Raw genomic sequence first — 21187 nt, 5'->3', positions numbered from 1 at the left:
TGGGTTCGAGGGGCAGCCAGGTTTATCCTCAAAGCCCACTTCTGTTACCTGCAGCTGTGTGGCTGTAAGCAAGGCATTTAATCTCTCAGAAAACCATCCTAATGAGAGGTTAAGAACCTCTGAGAAAAAAACTTAGACAAGAATTGATAGTAATTCTTCACTATTGAGGCTGCAGGGATGTAACTTTAATCATGTTTGTAAAGTGCATAACACAGAGCCTCACACGCCGCAGCTGCTCCTGAGTTGGCAGCAATTATTCCTGACATCACTCATGAGAATGGAACCTGGAATGGGGGTGGAGGGAAGGCAGTGCAGAGGGTTTCAGAGGGTTAGGAAAAGAGAGACTTTAATGATTTAAAATGAAGGCCTAGGAGTGGAGACAAGCATCCTGGGACATTCTCCTGCCAACTCTCACAATGTCTCAGAAACTGTTCCAAGGTGAAGTCTACTAGAGAGCTAAGGGAGGAGTTTGCAGAATCAAGGTTTGCAATGTCATGCATGGGGGGTGGAGAGTCAGCGGGAGGGAAGACAGCTGAGCTCATCTGAAGGGTATTTATGGTTTTCTGGCCCTAGAGTCCTTGGCCATCCCTCTATGACCAGGGCCTCAGATAAGCAGAGAGCTTATCTGCTTCTCTCCTCCAACGATACTTCCTGGTTATCCTGAGCCCAGGTCAGCGCAGCTGTGGCCTTTGCATTCTACGAGCCCATTTGACTCCCCCTTGTGTTCAACGGACTGACCTGGAGGAAACAGTAGGAGGTTCCCCTGCTCTCTGTCCCCAGGGTCCCTTCCTTTCAGTGGCACCAGCCCAGCCCTAATGTCCATCCATCTGTGCCTGCCCAGTCAGGCCTCCATGCTGCCCCCTGTAATGGCCACAGGTCAAAAACTGATTGTCAGTCTTGAGCAGATTGTCCTGACTCTTTCTGCAAAACTGAGCCTCTCACCCAGCACCAGGACGTCACAAGCAAGACCAGCTGTAGGAAAGCAAGTAGGGGAGTAACATGCATCACAGAGTCTGGACAAGACAAAGTAGTTCTGCTGGGACACATCCTGGTGATGTTTCTCAGGATGGTTCAGGTCCCTGCAATTGCAGGCCCGGAGAACAGTACTGCAGGCTGGAAGATGTGCTCCCTTTCTCCTGCACACAAAACAGTGCCATGTGTGCATGTGTGTAAATGCATATGCCTGTGTGTGAGTGTGTGTGTGCATGCGTGTAAATGCATATGTGTGTGTGAGTGTGTGTGCATGTGTGTAAATGCATATGCCTGTGTGTGTGTGTGCATGTGTGTAAATTCATATGCCTGTGTGTGTGCATGTGTGTAAATGCATATGCCTGTGTGTGCATGTGTGTAAATGCATATGCCTGTGTGTGAGTGTGTGTGTGCATGTGTGTAAATGCATGTGCCTTGTGTGTGTGTGTATGTGTGTAAATGCATATGCCTGTGTGCTGGTGTGTGTGCATGTGTGTAAATGCATATGCCTGTGTGTGTGCATGTGTGTAAATGCATATGCTGTGTGTGCATGTGTGTAATGCATATGCCTGTGTGTGTGCATGTGTTTAAATGCATATGCTGTGTGTGTGTGCATGTGTGTGTGCACATGAGTGTGTGCACGTATGTAAATGTATATGCTGTGTGTGAGTGTGTGTGCACGTGTGTAAATGCATATGCCTATGTGTGAGTGTGTGTGCATGTGTGTAAGTGCATATGCCTGTGTGTGAGTGTGTGTGCATGTGTGTAAATGCATATGCTATGTGTGTGTGCATGTGTGTAAATGCATATGCCTGTGTGCTGGTGTGTGTGCATGTGTAAATGCATGTGCCTTGTGTGAGTGTGTGTGCACGTGTGTAAATGCATATGCTGTGTGTTGGTGTGTGCATATGTGTAAATGCATGTGCCTGTGTGTGTGCATGTGTGCAAATGCATATGCCTGTGTGTAAATGCATATACCTGTGTGTGTGCATGTGTGTAAATGCATATGCCTGTGTGTGTGTGTGCATGTGTGTAAATGCATATGCTGTGTGTGAGTGTGTGTAAATGCATATGCCTGTGTGCTGGTGTGTGCGCATGTGTGTAAATGCATATGCTATGTGCTGGTGTGTGTGCATGTGTATAAATGCATATGCCTGCGTGTGTGTGCATGTGTGTAAATGCATATGCCTGCGTGTGTGTGCATGTGTGTAAATGCATATGCTGTGTGTGTGCATGTGTGTAATGCATATGACTGTGTGTGTGCATGTGTGTAATGCATATGCCTGTGTGTGTGCATGTGTTTAAATGCATATGCTGTGTGTGTGTGCATGTGTGTGTGTGAGTGTGTGTGCACATGCATGTGCATGTGCACATGTGCAAATGTATATGCCTATGTGTGAGTGTGTGTGCATGTGTGTAAATACATATGCTGTGTGACTGTGTGTGCATGTGTGTAATGCATATGCCTGTGTGTGCATGTGTGCACATGTGCATGTTAGTGTTGCCAGGGAGTGCTTCAAGTATCGAATGTCCCAAATTCACAACTTTTCTATTTTCCTCACTTACCTCCTCCCTGACACATGCTTCTCGGTTAAATGAGTTCATATGCGCAAGGCCTATAAACAGGCAAGGCATGGGCCATAGTCAGTGCTGAGTCAGTGTCATCAAATATTGTTATGCTTATATAGAACCTTGTCCAGGGTGGGCCAAATGTATGCCCCTGTCTTGTCCTGACAGAGCAGCAGAAAGGGGGACTGAGACAAAACAATGGCCAGGGCCCTGGCAACACGGAGACACCTTCCCACCCCTGTGAGCTTCACAGACAACCCTGGGTATGGGATTCCTGTCATTCCTTTACGATTGTTCAAATAAACAGTGACAATCACTCTCATATGATATATGAGAAGAAGAATAATTCCATATGAACCAAACCCATGACGCCCACACTGAAGCCTGCCAAGTTGTCTCCAGTCGAGCCCAACGGAGGGAGCATTTTCATGGGGACTTTTGAGAGTATGGAGAAGACCTGATTAAACCAGGCTCAGCTGTGGGGTCCAGAGGCTAAGCTCTGGGATGTCTCCTAATGGCCTAGACCCTTCGCCTGCCACCTCTTCTCGCTCTTTGCACAGATGCTTCCCCCAGGCTAAGCCCCGACAGGACCCTAATCCTAGTCCTGACCCTGAGCTCAGCCCAGGTGATGCTTCAGGAGATGGGACCCTGAGAATAAGCCCTAAAGTCTCCTCAACCTGCAGGCTCTGTAGTCTCTTAAAGACTCAGGTACCTCCAGTAGAGTTGGCCATGAGACATCTGTCCCTCCAACTGCTCAGGAGCAGCCAACAGTGCAGAGAGAACCAGCAGCCCAGGCCAGGCCCTGCACTCAAAGCAGCCCCCAATCCCCACAGATCCTCCAGCTCTAACCTGGGGTACAGGCCCCACGTCTGCAGGCTGAGGTGGGCTCCTCACCATGGCTAGGCCATGATGGGGGATGGCAGTGTGTCCATGGGACACAGCCTTGCTGCCTGCCTGGCCCTCATGCCTCTCCCTCCCCACCCTGGTTAAGTTCTTCCCCAAAGGGCCCCGGTTCAGAACTCAGGACACCTGGGTCAGCTCCTGGACTTGCCTCCACTGCTCTCTGTTCTCCTGAGCCACTTAGTCTCTTTTGGCCACAGTGTTACCTGCTGCAAAGTGAGGAGGCTTATACTGAACTGAAGAAGCTCTTTTCTTCATTCAAAATTAAAAGATAGAAAAACAGTGAAAGTCATGTGAAAGGGGGGATGTCATTTAATGGGCTTCCGTGGGCTTCAGACATGGAATTTCTTGTCTTTCCTCTGCAGGGATTCCAAGAAAGGGACTCAAAAAGAGCTTGCTTTCTATATGGTGGGAACAGCAGCTGCCAGTTAAGAATAAGCAGGAGAGTCCCAGTTTCATCAGGAAAACAGACTACGCTAGTGTAGAAATCCTCCCTGCAGAAACTCTGAGAAGTGTGGAATGAAATAAACATAAACATGAAATTAATCTGCCAACGATGGTGATGTTAGCTCACAACTAAGCTGCAGTGCCGGAAACATGCGGTGATTGCAGTGAATCACAGCTGCTCTTATTAGGTGGGAGGTGCACCAGTTTGCTTCCTAAGTGCATAGAAAGCCTGGGTCCCTGTAGGATGGCACACGTGTCTCTCTGGACCTTGAAAGCTTGGCAGAAGAGCTTCAGTTGACTTACTCTAATTAGTCCTGACGGAACAAAACCACTATAGGGGGGCATTTCAACCCTGAGACACTTCTATAGCAATTGCACCTGCCCCACCCCACTGCACTGCGTGTGTGACCTCTCTGTGCTGGGCTGGGCAGGGCAGATTGGGCCAACTGGCACAGAATGGGGCTGGACCCTCTGGTCCTCAACTTCTGAGGTGACAGGTGCTGTGGGGTCACCTGGAAGGAAAAAGCTCCTGGGCTGAGTCTCCTTCACCAGCTGGGGGCAGCAGAGCCGCAGCCAGGAGCAGTCAGGATTAAGGCTGGGGCTGCCCAGCTGGGGCAAAGAGGAAGGCGAGCCTGGGGTTCAACAGGTGTCCAAGAATCAGTCTTCAGACTGAAAGTGAAGACAGCTCATCCTATCCCCTCGGGCTGCAGCGACCACGTTCTGAGGGTCAGACTCACACGGTGTCACCCCAGGACACTGACAGAGGCCTGGCACTGTGAAGGCCTCACCTGGGAAATGCAGCTAGAGGAGGCTGGGCCCAGGTGTCAGCTTGGGCAGCTTCCTCAGGAAGGGGATTCCCTGGGAGAAGTCCCGAGGTCGAGGTGCTCTAGGAGGGGCACGGTGTGAGGTGACGGGGTTCCCAGGGCCCGGGTTCTTCACCCAGGATGGCTGCCTGAGCCTCCTGCCACTCTCAGGGCCTTGTCCCTCCCTGTCCAGCAGTGTCCTGGGGAGCTGAGCCCTCTGTCGTGGGCACTTCCAGATACACCCTCCCTATCCTCCCTCTGCCTCTCCTTTCAGCTCCAGGCAGACTCTGACTCAAGGGCAGCTCCTGTGCTCAGGGGAGTCTCAGGTGGGTGGCATGAAGCATTTGGGGCCCTGGTCCCTGCATGGGCATCACCAGCCTCATTGAGGAGACACTCTCCAGGGGGACGGGGATTCTCACCTGCCTCAGGCCACAGCTCTGACCCCGGACCTGTCCATGCTCAGTGACAGGACAATAACCAGGAACCTGGCTGGAGTAACCAGGGACCACCCATCCTCTGGAGCTCGAATGCTGTGCAGAGACCATGACCCTGGGACCCTGGGACCCTGGGACCCTGGGACCCTGGGACCCTGGGACCCTGGAACCCTGACAGAATCCATGGGGCTTAAAGGTAGATTCTCAGTCCACCGTGGTTTTCTGCTGCTTTTTGCAAGTTTACATAAAACATTGATGAGAAAAACATAAATAAATAACAGACGAGCTGAGGGTGCCAATTGCTAATCTCTTGTGGCAATGGGGGAATGGTATAGAAGGAGCAGCACCATGGCTGAAATGAGACCAGAGGCCCTGTTGACTCCACAAGGGTGTGTGGTTGCTTAAATGACCCAACTATTCCTACTGAATAATTAGCAAGGGTCCTAATGACACAGCACAGCATTTAGATGAAATGAACAAGAGGGGACTGAGTCTGAGGGACCAGGAGGAGGAAGATGATGGGTCCCTGGTCCACCTGCTGCTGAGTCAGGTGTCAGCATGATCTCTCATCAGGGCCCAGCTCAGCCCCATGGCCAACCTCCTGGAAGGTCCACAGCTCTGCTGAGCCTGGCCCGGGACAGACCCCAGGTCAGCGAGGTTTGGGACAGTGGTCATGAGGTCAATTTCCAGGAAGGTGACTGTGATCACAGGGCTTCAAGGCTGCAGCTGATTTTCTAACCAGAGATCCTGCTTCTTCTTCTTCCTCTTGTCGCCTGTGCTGCCCCCACAGCTTGTTTGAGTGACATCTCTCCAGGAGGAGTCCCAAAGGAAGTAAATTTGCATAAACACCAAACACTGACTACTCTAAAAAGCCTGACAGAGAATAAGAGAGGCCTGGGGAGCCCAGCTGTGCTGTGGGCCCAGGAGGCAGAACTCTGGGTGTCTCACCATGGCCTGGATCCCTCTTCTTCTCCCCCTCCTCACTCTCTGCACAGGTGCTGTCCCCAGGCCCTACTCCAGGCCCTGCTCCAGTCTCATTCCCCACAGATCCCAAGTTGAGCCAGCCCTGAATCCTGAGCAAAGCCCAGACACAGCCTCTGGGTGAGACTACTGGGAATGGGTCATTTGCCTTCAAGCCCCCTCTCTTGTTCTTCCTTGCAGGCTCTGAGGCCTCCTATGAGCTGACACAGCCACACTCGGTGTCTGTGTCCCCAGGACAGATGGCCAGGATCACCTGCTCTGGAGATGCATTGTCAAAAAAATATGCTTGTTGGTACCAGCAGAAGCCAGGCCAGTCCCCTGTGCTGGTGATATATAAAGACAGCGAGAGGCCCTCAGGGATCCCTGAGCGATTCTCTGGCTCCAGCTCAGGGACAACGGTCACATTGAGCATCAGTGGAGTCCAGGCAGAAGACGAGGCTGACTATTACTGTCAATCAGTAGACAGCAGTGGTACTTATCCCACAGTGACACAAGCAGACAGGGAAGTGAGACATAAACCCCTCCCCCTCTGTTTCATCCTCTTCCTCCTGCCCCAGGAGGACTGTGGACAAAGCCATGAGCAGGCTTGGCCAAATTCACCCAAATCTGAACCCCCAGGCTGCCCTTCCCTCCAGACCTCCAGGCAGGCGCTGCAGAGGAATCAGTCTTGAGTGGATTTGTGCCTGGCAGGCCAGGCTGTCCTGTGTTTCTTTGCCTGGGGTTTGAGTTGTTGATGGAGGGTCTGACTGGAAAGACAGACACATGGAGACATCCATGCAGGCATGTCCAGAGGGATGTGGGGAACTCTCAGGTATCAGTTCAATACAGTCATTGTTGTATCCTCTGGGAAAGCATTCCTCCAGTGTGCCTAAGGCCTCTAGACCCACAGAGCCTGAGATCAGGAGGAGAGGATGTTAAATATTTGCTAATGGATCACTAAAGACATTTTTGAGTGGAGCCACTACAATTTACTCCTTGATTCTGAACTCATGGATCCTCACTGTGGGAGAAACAGCACCATATATTGGACACTGATGCACAGCACATGCACTATCCTGGAAGACATTGCCCAGCCCTACACATACTTGCCACTTGCCTGATTCAGTAACAGAGTCTTCAAGTTGTCATTAAACCATTCATATAAGCCACATGCCTCAGAATGTTGGGGACAATAGTAAGACTCTTGAATGCCAAGAGAAAAGGCCCACAGCCCTTTATTTGCTGTGAAATGAGTTCCCTGGTCAGAACCTCCTGTGGAATACCATCATGATGCGTGTATCATTCTGTAATCCAGAGATAACAGTTTTGGCAGAAGCACTGCAGTCAATGAAAGCAAATCCTCTGTAGAGTAAATGTCAATTCTAGTAAGAAAAAGAGCTGTCTCTCCCATGATGGAAGAGCTCTAATGAAATTAATATCAAGAAGGCCCCTGGCTATTTTCCACAGATAAGGTCATCCTATAGGGATCTCTGCATTGGTCTCTGCTGTTGACAGATGGTCACTCAGCAGTGGCTTCAGCCAGGCCAGCGCCAGTTAGTGAAAAAAAGAAGTTAAACAAGAACTCATAATAATTCTTCCCTATTAAGTCTACAGGAATAACTTAATCATGTTTACAAGGGTATAACACAGAGCCCGATATGCCCCAGGAGCTCATGAGTTGGCAGCAATTATTCCTGACAATACTCATGAAAATTGGACATGGGATGGAAAAAACGCAGTGCAAGTGGGTTTCAGAGGGTTTCGGTGGAGAGGGACTTTAATGATTTAAAATGAAGGCCTAGGAGCGGAGGCGAGCATCCCTGGGGCTTTTTCCTGCCAACTCTCACAATGCCTCAGAAACTGTTTCAAGGAGAAGTCAGCCAGAGAGCAAAGGGTGGAGTTTGCAGAATCAAATATTGCAACTGCATGCATGAGGAACGTGGAGTTAGGGGATGGGAAGATGCAGCTGAGCTCATTTGATGGAGTGTTTAAGGTTTTCTGGGCCTGGAGTCCTAGGCCATCCTGCTATGACTAGAGCCTCATTCCTCGGTTGACAGCCCAGACCAGGAGACTGACCTGTAAGTCTGGTTAGAGACCCCATCAGGGGCCCCAGAGGGAGCAGGTGTGGGAGGGAGGGGTCTAAGGTCACAGGATACACTGTTTCCTGTCTGGAGGGTTGGGACAGGATCCTGGAGAGGAAATTCAGACAGTTTAGGAGAAGAAAACATAGGACAGAAAGGTCCATTCCCAGGTGATTGTGATGATAGAGACAAAAGCATCTGCAAGGAGCCCAGCCCTGCAGGAGGTTCCCTGAAAATAGGGGCATTGTTTTATGTTATTTTTTCAGGACTGCCATAAAGAAGTGGCAGAGCGTGGATGGCTCACAGAACAGAAATTTAAGCTCTCACTAAGCTGGAGGTGATGTTACATCAAGGTGTCGGCAGGGTTGGTTTGTTCTATGGCTGAGGGAGGATCTGTTCATGCCTCTCTCTGGCTTCTTGTGGTTTGGAGTTATTTGCTGTTCCCTGGCATGTAGGTAAATCACCCCAATCCCTGTCTCCATGTTCACGTGGCATTTTCCTCATCCGGCATGCCTGTCTCCAGGTTTCCCCTTATTATAATATCACCAGTCCTGTTTGATTGGGGCCAACCCTACTCCAGTATAACCACACGTTAACTAGTCACAAATGCAAACACCCTATTTCCATACAAGGTCCCATTGTAAAGTCCTGGTGATTGGGACCATCCCATATGAATTTCAGGGGTCACACAATTCAAATTCCCAACAGCGTCTGTCACATGGCTTGAGCTTCTGAACTCTGGGGCTCTGAAGATTGGACTTGCACCACCAAGCTCTGAGGTGGGGCATTAACTGACAGCCTAGGAGGACCCCTGGCCCTCTGCAAAACACTTGATCTCTTGTGCATCCTGAGGGGCAGGTTTTCATGCTATCCTTGTCGCCCTTTTTATGTTGACACAGGGGACTTCATTCTCTGCTTTTGAATGAACAGACCCAGGATTGACTTTCAAGCTCTCAGTCTGACAAGTCAGTTTCTCTGAGACTCCCTGGGATTCCAGCAGTGAGGCTGATCATTATCACTCTCCCACACATCCCAAGTGATGAGGAAGTGAGACCCAAATCCTCCTGAGCTTCCTGACTTGTGACCTGACACCAGGTCTGTTGTCACCTTTCCTGGAAGGTGACATCTCTTCTGCGCAAAGCTGAAGAAGTGTGGCTTTTGAAAGGTCTCCCTCACCCACCCCATTATCCCAAGCAGGTGCCCAAGCTGGGTTCAGAGGAACCAAACCTGGGTGACTGGATAATTATATGAATCATCAGCTGTCAGTATTCCCTGAAAGTCCAGCACTCATCCATGCTCTCTGAGCATCCCCAGAGTGAGCAAGGCTCTAATGTGAATAAGAATTGCTTTCACGGGCTCCTGGCCAGGCTGAAAGTGATGAAAGAACCTCCTTTCTTCAGTGCTTGGAGCTCATTGCAGCTACCTCCCTGACAAGGTCTCCCCGGGACACTAAGCTTGTCTCCTCCAACCATAGTTCCCAGTTATCCTGAGCCCAGCTCTGTGCTGCTGTTATCCTGAGCCCAGCTCAGCCCAGCTCAGTTATCCTGAGCCCAGCTCTGTGGCCTTTGCAGCCTAAGAGCCCATTTGACTCCACTTGTGTTCATGGCCTGACCTGGAGAAAAGAGTAGGAGGTTGCCCTGCTCTCTGTCCCCAGAGCCTCTTCCCTTCAGTTGCAGCAGCCAAGCCCTAATGTCCGTTCATCTGTGCCTGCCCATCTGGGGCTCCATGCTGCCCACTGGAAATGGCCATAGGTCAAAAACTAATTGCCAGTCTTGAGCAGATTGTCCTGACTGTTTCTGCAGAACTGGACATCTCCTCCCAGCACCAGGAAGTCTCAAGCAAGGTAGGTGTAGGAAGGCAAGCAGGAGTGTAACATACATCACAGAGTTTGGACAAGACAAAGTGGTTTTGCTGTAGTTCTGCTGAGACACGACCTGGTGATGTCTCTCAAAACTCGTTCAGGTGCCTGCAACAGAAAGCCCACAGAACAGGACAGCAGGATGAAGGCTGTGCTCCCTTTTTACCTGTGCACAAAACAGTGCCATATGTATGCATGTGTGTAAATGCATATGCCTGTGTGTGAGTGTGTGTACATGTGTGTAAATGCATATGCCTGTGTGTGAGTGTGTGTGCACGTGTGTAAATGCATATGCCTGTGTGCGAGTGTGTGTACATGTGTGTAAATGCATATGCCTGTGTGTGTGCACGTGTGTAAATGCATATGCCTGTGTGCGAGTGTGTGTACATGTGTGTAAATGCATATGCCTGTGTGCGAGTGTGTGTGCATGTGTGTAAATGCATATGCCTGTGTGTGAGTGTGTGTGCATGTGTGTAAATGCATATGCCTGTGTGTGAGTGTGTGTGCATGTGTGTAAATGCATATGCCTGTGTGTGAGTGTGTGTGCACGTGTGCACGTGTGCACATGTGCATGCTGGTGTTGACAAGGAGTGCCTCAAGTATCAAAAGTCCCAAATTCAACACTTTTCTGTTTTCCTCACTTACCTCCTTCTTCGGATGTGCTTCTGGGTTAAATGAGTTCTTGTGGGCAGGGCCCACAAACAGGCAAGGCACAGGCCATATCAATGCTGAGTAAGGGTCATTAACTATTGTTATGCTCATATAGAACCTTGTTCAGGGTGGGCCACAAGTACACCCCTGTCTGGTCCTGATAGAGCAGAAGGGGGACTGAGGCACAACAGTGGCCAGGTCCCTGGCAACATGGAGACACCTTCCCACCCCTGTGAGCTTCACAGACAACCCTGGGTATGGGATACCGGCCTTCCTTTAAGATTGTTCAAATAATCACTCCCCTGTGAGATATGAGAAGAATAATCCCACATGAACCAAACCTGTGAATCCCACACTGAAGCCTCCAAGGTCTCTCCAGTCCAGTGTGATGAAGTAAGCATTTTCGTGGGGACCTTTGAGAGTATGGAGAAGGCCGGAGGAAAACAGGCTCAGCTACGGGTTCCAGAGACAAAGCTCTGGCACATCTCTCTGTGGCCTGTGCCCCTCACCTGTCACCTTTCCTCACTCTGCACAGATGCTGCCCCCAGGATAAGTCCCCACAGGACCCTAAGCCCAGGTGATGCTTCAGGAGATGGGTCCCTGAAAATGAGCCCAAAAGTCTCCTCAATCCGCAGGCTCTGTGGTCCCCTAAAGACTCAGCTGCCCCCAGGAGAGGGGGCCATGAGACAGCTGTCCACCACCTTCTCAGGAGAGAGTGGAGCAGGCAACAGTGCAGAGAGAACCAGCAGGAGCCAAGCCAGGTCCTGCACCCAAAGGAGCCCTCAATCCCCACAGATTCTCCAGCTCTAACCTGGGGAACAGCCGCCACCTTCTGCAGGCTGAAGTGAGCTTCTCAGGATGGCCAGACCATGACGGGGGATGGCAGTGTGCCCATGGGGCATATCTCTGCTGCCTGCCTGGCCCTCATGCCACTTCCTCCCTACCCTGGTCAAGCTCTGCCCCAAAGGGCCCAAGTTCAGAACTGAGGACACGTGTGTCAACTCCTGGACTTGCCACCACTGCTCTCTCTTCTCCTCAGCCACTTAGTCTCTTGGGACCTCAATATCGCTTCCTGTGAATTGGGGAGGCTTATATTGAACTTAAAAATCTTTTTTCTTAATTTAAAATTACATGACAGGAAAGCAACAAAAGCCATATTAATTAAAGTCTGATGAGGGGGTATCATTGAATGGGCTCTAATGGGCCTCAGACATGGAATCTCTCATCATTCCCCTGCAGGAATCCCAAGAAAGGTGGTCAGAAAGAGCTGGTTTTCTGTACGGTGGGAACAACGGTCCCCAGCTGAGAATAAGCAGGAGAATCCCAGCTTTATCAGGAAGACAGACTAGGCTAGTGTAGAAATCCTCCCGGCACAAACTCTGAGAGGTGTGGAATGAAACACACATAAACATGAAATTAATCATACCAACGATGGTCATGTTACTTCACAACTAAGCTGCAGTGCTGGAAACATGGGGTGATCACAGTGAGTCATAGCTGCTCTTATTAGGTGGGAGGTGCACCGGTTTGCCTCCTAAGTGTATAGGAAGTCTGAATCGTTGAAGAACGGCATACGTATCTCTCTGGACTTTGAAAGCTTTGCAGAAGAGCTTCACTCTAATTAGTCCTGACAGAACCAAAGCACTGGTGCAGGACATTTCAAACCTGGGACACCATTATGGCAATTCCACCTGCTCCACCTCCCTGCAAGTGTATGTGACTTCTCTGTGCCGAGCAGGGCAGATGGGGTAACACTGGCACAGAATGAAGCTGGACTCCCTGGTCCACAGCCTCTGAGGTGACGGGTGCTACACGTCACCTGGAGGGAAGCTGCTGGTATGAGTCACATCTACCAGCAGGGGGTAGCAGAGCAGCATCCAAGAGCAGCCAGGAGACAGGCTGGGGCTGCCCAGGTGGAGCCTAAGAGGGAGGCCAGACTGGGATTCAACAGATGTCCGAGAATCAGTCCTCAGACTGGAAGTCAGGACAGTGCATCATACCCCCTCAGGCTGCAGTATCCATGTTCTGAGAGTCAAGCACACAAAGCATCACCCCAGGACACTGGTAGGAGACCAGGTATAGTTAAGATTTTGCCTGGGAAATGCAGCTGGAGGAGTCTGGGCCCAGGGGTCAGCCTGGGCAGCTCCCACAAGATGGAATCCCTGGGAGATGCCCAGAGGTCGAGGTGCTCTAGGAGGAGGCAAAGTTTGAGGGGATGGGGCTCCTAAGTCCCAAGTCCTTCACCCAGGATGGCAGCCTGACCCTCCTGCCACTCTCAGGGCCTCGTCCCTCCCTGTCCAGCAGTGTACTGGGGAGCTGAACCCTCTGTCCTGGGCACTTCCAGAGACACTCGGCCCCTCCTGCTTCTGCTTTTCCTTCCAGCTCCAGGTGGACTCTGACTCAGGGGGCAGCTCCTGTGCTCAGGGGAGTCTCGGGTGGGTGGGGTGGGGCATTTGGGGCTCTGGTCCCTGCATGGGCATCCCCAGCCTCCTTGAGGAGACGCTCTCCAGAGGGAAGGGGATTCTCACCTGCCTCAGGCCACAGTTCTGACCACGGGGCTGTCCTTTGATCAGTGGCAGGATCTGCATGGCTGGAGGGACCACTGACCACATGCTCTCTGGAGCTCATGTCTTGTGTGGAGACCATGACCTGGGGACCCTCAGAGAGACCATGGGGCCTAAAGTTAGATTTTCAGTCCAGTGTGATTATCTGGTTCTTTTTGCAAGTTTACATAAAACGTTGATGAGAACAAGTGAATAAATATAGGAAGAGCTGAGGATGGCAATAGCTGGTCTACTGTGGGGTTGGGGGATACCATGGAAAGAGCAGCATCACATGTCAAATGAGACTAGAGATTGTGATGCATCTGAAATATGTGTGGTTGCTCAAATGACAAAACTCTTCCAACTGCAATGATTAATAAGTGTCCTAAAGACACAGTACATCATGTACATAAAATTACCAGGATGGGGCCAAGTGATTCTGGGGTATCCGGAGAGGAGATGAAAGAGGAGAAAGATGATGCGTCTTTGGTGTACTTGCTGCTGAGTCAGGCGTCATCAATGATTTCTCAGCAGGGCCCAGCTTAGCCCCAGGCCAGGCTCCTGGAAGGTCCATAGTCCTGCTCAATGCAGCCCAGGACAGACCACATGACACAGAGGTTTGAGACAGGGACCACGTTGTCAATCCTCAAGACAGTGACTGTGATCACAGGCCTTGGAAGCCAAGGCTGATTTTCTGACTAGAGAAGCAGATGAAGGAAGCTGGGGACTCACCCCTTCATTTTAAGTTTCTCGTGCTGCCCCCAGAGCTGGCTTGAGGGATATCCCGCCGTGAGGAGTCCCAGAGAAGTAAATTTGCATAAACACCAAGGATGCACTGCCCCAGTGGGCCTGAGAGGAAATAAGAGCAGTCTGGGAAGCCCAGCTGTGCTGCGGGCTCAGGAGGCAGAGCTGTGGGTGTCTCACCATGGCCTGGGCCACATTCCTGCTCCCGCTCCTCAACCTCTACACAGGTGCTGCCCCCAGGCCCTGCCCCAGGCTCAGCCCTCCTAAGCCCCTGGGCTGGTCCTGCCCTGAACCTTGAGCTCAGCCCAGGCATAGCCTCAGGGTGACACCACTGGAATGGGTTTGTTATCTTCAAGCCCCTTCTCTTTTCCTCTTGCAGGCTCTGTTGACTCCTATGAGCTGACACAGCCACCCTCGGTGTCAGTGTCCCCAGGACAGACAGCCAGGATCACCTGCTCTGGAGATGTACTGGGGGAAAATTATGCTGACTGGTACCAGCAGAAGCCAGGCCAGGCCCCTGTGTTGGTTATATACAAAGATAGTGAGCGGCCCCCTGGAATCCCTGAGCGATTCTCTGGGTCTACCTCAGGGAACACGACCACCCTGACCATCAGCAGCGTCCTGACCGAAGACAAGGCTGACTATTACTGTTTGTCTGGGGATGAGGACAATCCCACAGTGACACAGGCAGATGAGGAAGTGAGACACAAACTCCTTTTTCGTCTGTGTCATGTTCTTTCCCCAGCACCAGGAAGACTGTGGACCAAGCAATGAGCAGGTCTGGCCAAGTTCTACTGGATCTGAGACCTCCAGGCCATCCTTTTGTCCAGCTGTCCCGGTTGGCTTTGCAGAGAGTGGAGCAGGAGTGGATTTAAGGCTGCTATAATCAGAATTTATGGTGTTTTTGGGCCTCATGAGTGACTTGGGGAAATAAGAACTGGACGGAAGATGAGAGAGATGTAGAGAACCATCACTTGGCCTTAGATTTCCATACGATGGTGATTGGGTCACTCCTTCTTCAAAATATCCTACATCAGTCCCAAAAAATACCCACCTCAGCTCAACACCTGAGCTTCCAGGCTTCCATGGAAGCCTGGGATTTTGAACAGGAAAAGCCAAGGCGGGGACACTGTGGCATCTGCCTCAATACCCTTTTCTGAGCTCACCCACCCTCAACTGCTGGGAGCTTCTAGGAACTCAGAGCTGTGCCCTCACTGGGAAGTGCTATTAGTTCTAGAAAACTTCCTTCCTCATATTTAGGCCCAGTTTTGAGAGTTTTGGTTTGATGACTGCCTGAGCCAAGATCCCAAGGCCTTGCCCTAATAGAGGATGACACTGAAAGGCCTTCCAGATCCAGACATCTCAGTATGGATGCCTGAGGCCTCAGTTGCAACCTTATTGTGGGTCAGGGTCTCCTTCTGGTGGGCGATGCCTCCCTCACTCCTTCTAGATCCTCTGTGCATGCACATCTTTATCTCGGAGTCTACTTCCAGGGAACCCAAACTAAGATGGCCAGCTGTCATCAAAATAAACTACCATAGACCTGAGGTGGAAACACCAGCGAATTTCCCAAATTTCCACTGTGAGCATCCAAATGCCCATTTATATCTGAGTGTTCCTTGTATTCTTATAAAATGAAAATGGAGCCTGACATACCAGGTTCTTGGAGTCCTGAAGGAGAGGTGGAGACAGATCCTCCTGCAAGGAATCCACCAAAAGGGGAGCAGCCTCACCCCATGCAGGGGCCGGAGATGCTCCCATAGGGACAGCTGTAGCATGGACGCTACCAACCTCCACCCTGCACATCCTGCACAAGCACTCTTTCGCCCCGCCTTCAGCTTATCAAAGTTGACACTTACGAAGCCAGCACAGCTCACCCTTGTCAATCGGACTCCTTCAAACCTCCATCAACCACACAATCTCAACGTAAAGAATCTCCCCAACATAATAATAGTAACAGTAGCTATGAAAATGACTATAAAATATCTCATAAATAATTTTAGATTGTGTGCTTGTGGAAATATTATTTTTCACACTTTGGGTTAAATAAAATATATTATTGAAACTAGTTTACCTTTTTATTTTTTATGTCTAGGATGGTGACTAGACAGTAGGATTCACATAAGACTCACATCATGTGATTGTACAATGCTGGTCTCGTCTTACCCCTTGAGGCGACAGGTGCTCTGGAGTAACCTGCTTCAGCAAGCCCCATCTCCACCCGTAGGACATATGTGTGAAGCAAGGGAGAGGCACTGGTGGAAGAGAAATGAGAACACAGATGTGGACCAGCTGTTTATGCAGGTGACTGAGTCCTGGAGCCCTGGCCCTGCTCTAACCTAGATGTGTCACATCCATCTCACCAGAGACCACTGCTGGCCTGCCTTAGCTCACAACTGGGGGGATCTGGCAGTTCATGAAACATGGTCGCTTGATGTCCAGTGTTATCCTGTCTCTCAGGGTCCAGTAAGACAAAAGGAGCTGCTTTTAGAACGGGAAGTAATACTCTACTGCACATGACATGGACTTCTTCCAAAACCCAGGAGTCTACATTGGGATTCTCCAGTGGGGTTTGCCACGTGCAGGAGGTTTCAGTTCCCACAGCAGAGTCAGCTGGATTCTCTGGACCCAACAACAGGACACTTACAACCCTGCCTGCACCTGCTGCAGAGCCTCAATGCTCTGGGCCTGGAAAACAATGGGTGATATTTATGGCTCCTGATATACGGGTTGGAGCCACATCCCCAAGTGTAAAATATGCTACTCCTAGACCTTTATAGACTTTGTGTCTCTTTCTTTCTGGGGGAAATTGAAGGGTATAATAACAAGTTCTTTAATTCATAGGAGAGTCTCAGCTGCTCCAGACAACTAAACTCCCAATTTCAGCTAATAAGGAAGAGGAAACAGTTAATTTCCCACTCTCAAAAGTGCATGGATCTCACAAAAGCTTCCAGTAGGCCATGCCCATCATGTATATGTGATTCAGCTATGATATCCAGATGGTCTGTACCCTCATGATGATATCATGATAGAGATAAGAGAGCTAATGAAGCTGGGCAGAAAAAGTGTGAATGTATACTGTCGTCCATTCCACGTGACTGCACACTGATTCTGATCCTATTCTCTGAGAGAAATAGACAAGACCTCAGTATCTGCTTCAGTGATGTAACTGTGCACCCGCAGCCATAGCATTCTGTTCCAGGAGATCCCCATCTGGCACAGATATTGCTAATGCCACTATTGCCTATCTGGGTCTGTACAAATCCAAATTCATTCTCCAGGATCATTCAACTATTGTAGAGATCAGTCCAGTAAACTGAAAACAAAGACCCCAGAAGTAATCACACATACTGCAGGAGAGGAGAGAGCTGTCTCAGAGGGCACAGTCCTTTGAAATTCCTCTGCTACTTGGGAAAAAACAGCCCAGAAAAGGCCCCAGGGGCTGCGTCTCATCTGGGTTCCTGGATGAGGCACACCCCCTACTGCACTGAGATTCCACAGAAGCTGGGGATGAAGTGCAAACACCATCTTTGGTTCATCCTTGGGATTTTCTTTTTATCACACACTCGTCATTTTGTCCACAATGTCCAAAGTTTCTAAAGTGCTGTCTAATAGACACAGAGGTTCTGTGTGTGCTGAACGAAAAGCTCTGGGGTTGGATAGTGGTGATGTTTGCACAACATTTTTACTGTACTTACTGCCGCTTAATTACACACTTAAAAATGATTAAAAGGATGAAACTTTTTGTTATGTGTATTTTACCATAATAAAAATACTGCATGCTCAGGAAGCAAAGTAATTTTGCAATTATACAACGTTAAAAGTGGAAGAATTATATACTAGCACCATTTTCTCTGTTCTGTACGCTACAATTCAACTTCTCTCTCTCTCACTCTTTCTCTAATTAGCAATGATCTTCTGTCTGGTCCAAGGTCACACATTTCCAGTCTTCCAGGAATGTCTATTGAATCTGTTAATTTGTTGCCAGGAGGAATACTCAAACTTGTCATGCTCATATTTGAGTGTCAGCTGTCTCCAGCCAGCATTTCTAAGCCAGATCCTTTGTCAAGGCTTTTGAATAATTTTGTGAAAAGTACCCCCCAAGATGACAGTGTTCACTGTTGGCAGCAGGACTGTTTCCATGCAGTAGGGCTATGCTGGGTGTGCGGTGGAGCCGTGCACACTGTGCTCACGGGGCAGATTCTGTGCTGCGGACTCTGATGCCTGTGCTTGGGAGGACCGTGTCCACTGCTGAGTCTACATCTGAATTTGATTCTCAAGAAAAAGGTCATTCATAGCTGCTGGACACTGAGTCACATAGAGGGAAAGAAGGTGGCTGAGGACACCTTATCTCTGATGAGCATAAGGGGATTAGATCTGCTGGTGGAATAGGAAGCTGAAGAAACCTGTGGCTCTAAACATGGAATTTCCAGCCCTCAGTCTCTGCTGTCCATGCCCCTGTCATCTGTACATTCCTGGAAGATGTGGACCACGGGGGTTAGAGGTGAAGGGGATTGGGAAGCTTTCATATTCTCTGTCACCATCTCCCTTGCTTATCTAACACACTCTTAGACACCTACTTTATTAGAGCTTCTGCTCTACAAACATGCCTGACCTCTAAATTAGAGATTTTTCAAAGTGCAGACGGATGCAGGAACTCGTCCATCTGGAGACTTTCCACCACTTGAAGCAGTGAACACGTCTGTGCAAGGCTCAGAATTTCAAGTGACAGGATTTTGGGATTTCAAAGAAAACTAAATCTTTGAAGAGGGAAGGTTCACACATTTCCCTGCCACTTGGGCCTCAGTGAGGACTGACTCACCCAGTCTCAGGCTCCTGGAGACCGCCTGGGAGATCTGCACTAGGAAACCCTTCTCAGCACAACCTGGGGCTGGTAAGAGGCCCTTGCTCTGATATTCTGCTCCCTGATAATTTTGCATCCAGAGGAGAATTAGGACCTGTGAGTCCCGGAATTTCAAAGCCCACAGACGAGGTCCCCTCATTCTCCCATGACAGCCTCAGCTCTGCTTTCCGAAAAAAAGAGCATCTTCCCGGCATGAAGAACCAGGAGCAAAGAGGGAGCTTCTCCCGGGGCTGAGCAGGGCAGAAGCCGCCTTGGTCAGTGGGAAGGAAACGTGCTCAGCTCACATCTGACCCGGAATGACTCAGTCACAGCTGTGCAGGGTCACCTGCGTGTGAGCATCATCTATGTGCTCCATGAGAAAATACCTTGTGTGGCTCTTGGGTAAAATCATACCACAGGTGACATTTCTGTGCCTATTGCTTCAGCCGATGTTTTTCGTGATTCCCTTTAGGACACTGGCATAAGGTAAGCATGTCAGGTGTAGGACGTATTGAACAGGAAAAGCAGAGGCTTCCCATATCAATGCTCATGGCTTGTATTTGGGCCCATACCTCATGGAAATGGGGAAACAGAAAAGAAAATGATACTCTCCTCAAAAAAGCACTGAGAAATACTATGGTATTAATAGATCGACAACTCTTTTATTGAGCTAATGAAATATTAACATACACAGATCATTTTTATAGGGGGATCCCTAATCCTTAAACATTATATTAAAAATTTGTCAGGTTAAAGGATCATTAAAAGGCCTATGTTTGATCGAAACCTGGAGTACTGTACTTTGAGTCTTCTAATCAGCCAATGAGTGCAGGAAGCTGGCTGCTCTCCCAGGCCCTGACTGGTTCCATGTCCAGGTAGAGCAGTGCTCCCCACAGGCAGCTGGAGGAACTGACAAGGGGAAGCTGTTTGCATCAGGGCCTCAAAAATTTGACTCAGGATTTTCCCATGTCCCCTCCCGAAGTCCAGGCGGGTCCCAGGACACTCAGAAGAGCACATCATTATGGGTCTAGGACTTCCCTGGTCCTGCTCTTCTTTCTTCCTTCCCCAGTGGCCTTAAGATTGTCACTCCCTCTCACAGGCCCTTCCTTTCCTTGTCAATTACACTCCCTGAATTCTCTGGTCCTGGTCAGGAAAGCCCTGGAACTTCAGGGAAAGCAGTGCTGGGTGACCCAATGAGGCCCCAGAAAGCTGGCCCAGGACCAGACACACAGGCCGCAGGGTGGGTCCCCACAGGGCTGCCTGGTGGGCATCGGGTAGAGGGGAGTGACCAGGACCAACTCCCCTGAGTGTCCGTAGGGCCAGGTGAACTAGGGAGGGACTGGGACCTGGTCTGGACCCATGCACTGGTTACTGGACTGACCCAGGAATAGGACAGGAAACTCCTCAGAGCAAGGACTGTGTTTTCCTCATGCTGAACTCCTAAAAAGCTGTCTTACCAGGATAGAGTGGGCCAGTGTGAACATATGTTGGGTGAATGAGCTTCTGTCTCTGTTTTATTGCAGGAGTCACTACCAAGCTACGCTGGCCCTGTATTTCTATCCAGAACCAGTCAAAGCCACCCCTGAGTCCTGCAGTTCTCCGTACCAAGCCCCAGTCCCCCTTCAGGACCACCCATCACCCAGAGAGACAGACGTGCAGGGAGCCCGAGGAAGAACCTGAAACCTCCACTACTACATGGAGTGTTTGTATTTCCATCAGGAATCTTGAGCACCTTGTGCCGGGTCTTGAGGCAGGAAGGGGCCACACAGAGAAGAAGTAGTTCCTCCCTGAGGTCAGCAGTCCATGAACGAAGGGATCAGGGACTTGAGCAACAGATTCTGAAGCAACACCGGGACCCAGGAGGCCCCTGAGCCTCCAGCCGCCAGTGCAGACTGGCCACCAGGGGGCAGCAGAGAGTAACCTGGCAGAAACACCTCGGGATGGGGTGAGCCTGGGCATCAGGGAGATGCTGACAAGCAGGGAGGGTCAGTGAACATGACCTGAGATCCAGAGGGAAAGAGGTTCTTCTTTTCTTAGAGTATTTGTCCTTGACGCCGATGTTTACATTCTTCTGACTTCCTGGTTCTCAGATCTGACTCTTGGAGATGATCCTTATTTTTCTCACACACATTCAGGCACTTTGCCACTTTGCCTCTTCTCATCGACATGGCCCCCATCTCACTGTCACACATGCCATCCCATCCTGTAGTCACACGTGTCCCACCTCCCTGCCTTTGCTCTGGGAGCCCCTGTCCTGCAGACACAGTGGCTTCTCCTTCCCTGGCCACCCTTCAACATCCACTGTCCCTGGTCTTTCCTGACTCTGTCCTGGGGAACCTGCCAATTCATAGTTCTTGATTTCCTTATGAGGCACACAATACTTAC

At 50.1% G+C, this 21187-nt stretch overlaps 1 protein-coding gene and 1 gene segment (V, D, J or C); both read left to right on the top strand.

Moving 5' to 3' along the window:
- The first annotated feature begins 6021 nt into the window (after nucleotides 1-6021).
- LOC129022801 (immunoglobulin lambda-1 light chain-like) overlaps nucleotides 6022-21187 on the top strand; it is a 310065-nt gene continuing 294899 nt past the window's right edge. The window contains exons 1-2 of the mRNA XM_063662784.1: nucleotides 6022-6117; nucleotides 6284-6582. Coding sequence (XP_063518854.1) covers nucleotides 6072-6117; nucleotides 6284-6582 — 345 coding nt within the window. The 5' untranslated portion in view covers nucleotides 6022-6071. The remainder of the gene's footprint in view (nucleotides 6118-6283; nucleotides 6583-21187) is intronic.
- Nucleotides 14141-20482, top strand: LOC134739353 (immunoglobulin lambda variable 3-22-like). The segment is given in 4 exon segments: nucleotides 14141-14186; nucleotides 14339-14658; nucleotides 19275-19288; nucleotides 20326-20482. Coding segments are annotated over 4 exon segments (537 nt in total).

Source organism: Pongo pygmaeus, chromosome 23 (assembly GCF_028885625.2).
Source record: "Pongo pygmaeus isolate AG05252 chromosome 23, NHGRI_mPonPyg2-v2.0_pri, whole genome shotgun sequence".
NCBI classification, from domain to species: domain Eukaryota; kingdom Metazoa; phylum Chordata; class Mammalia; order Primates; family Hominidae; genus Pongo; species Pongo pygmaeus.
Note: the sequence above shows the minus strand (reverse complement) of the source record. Positions and strands in the feature narration are given on the sequence as shown.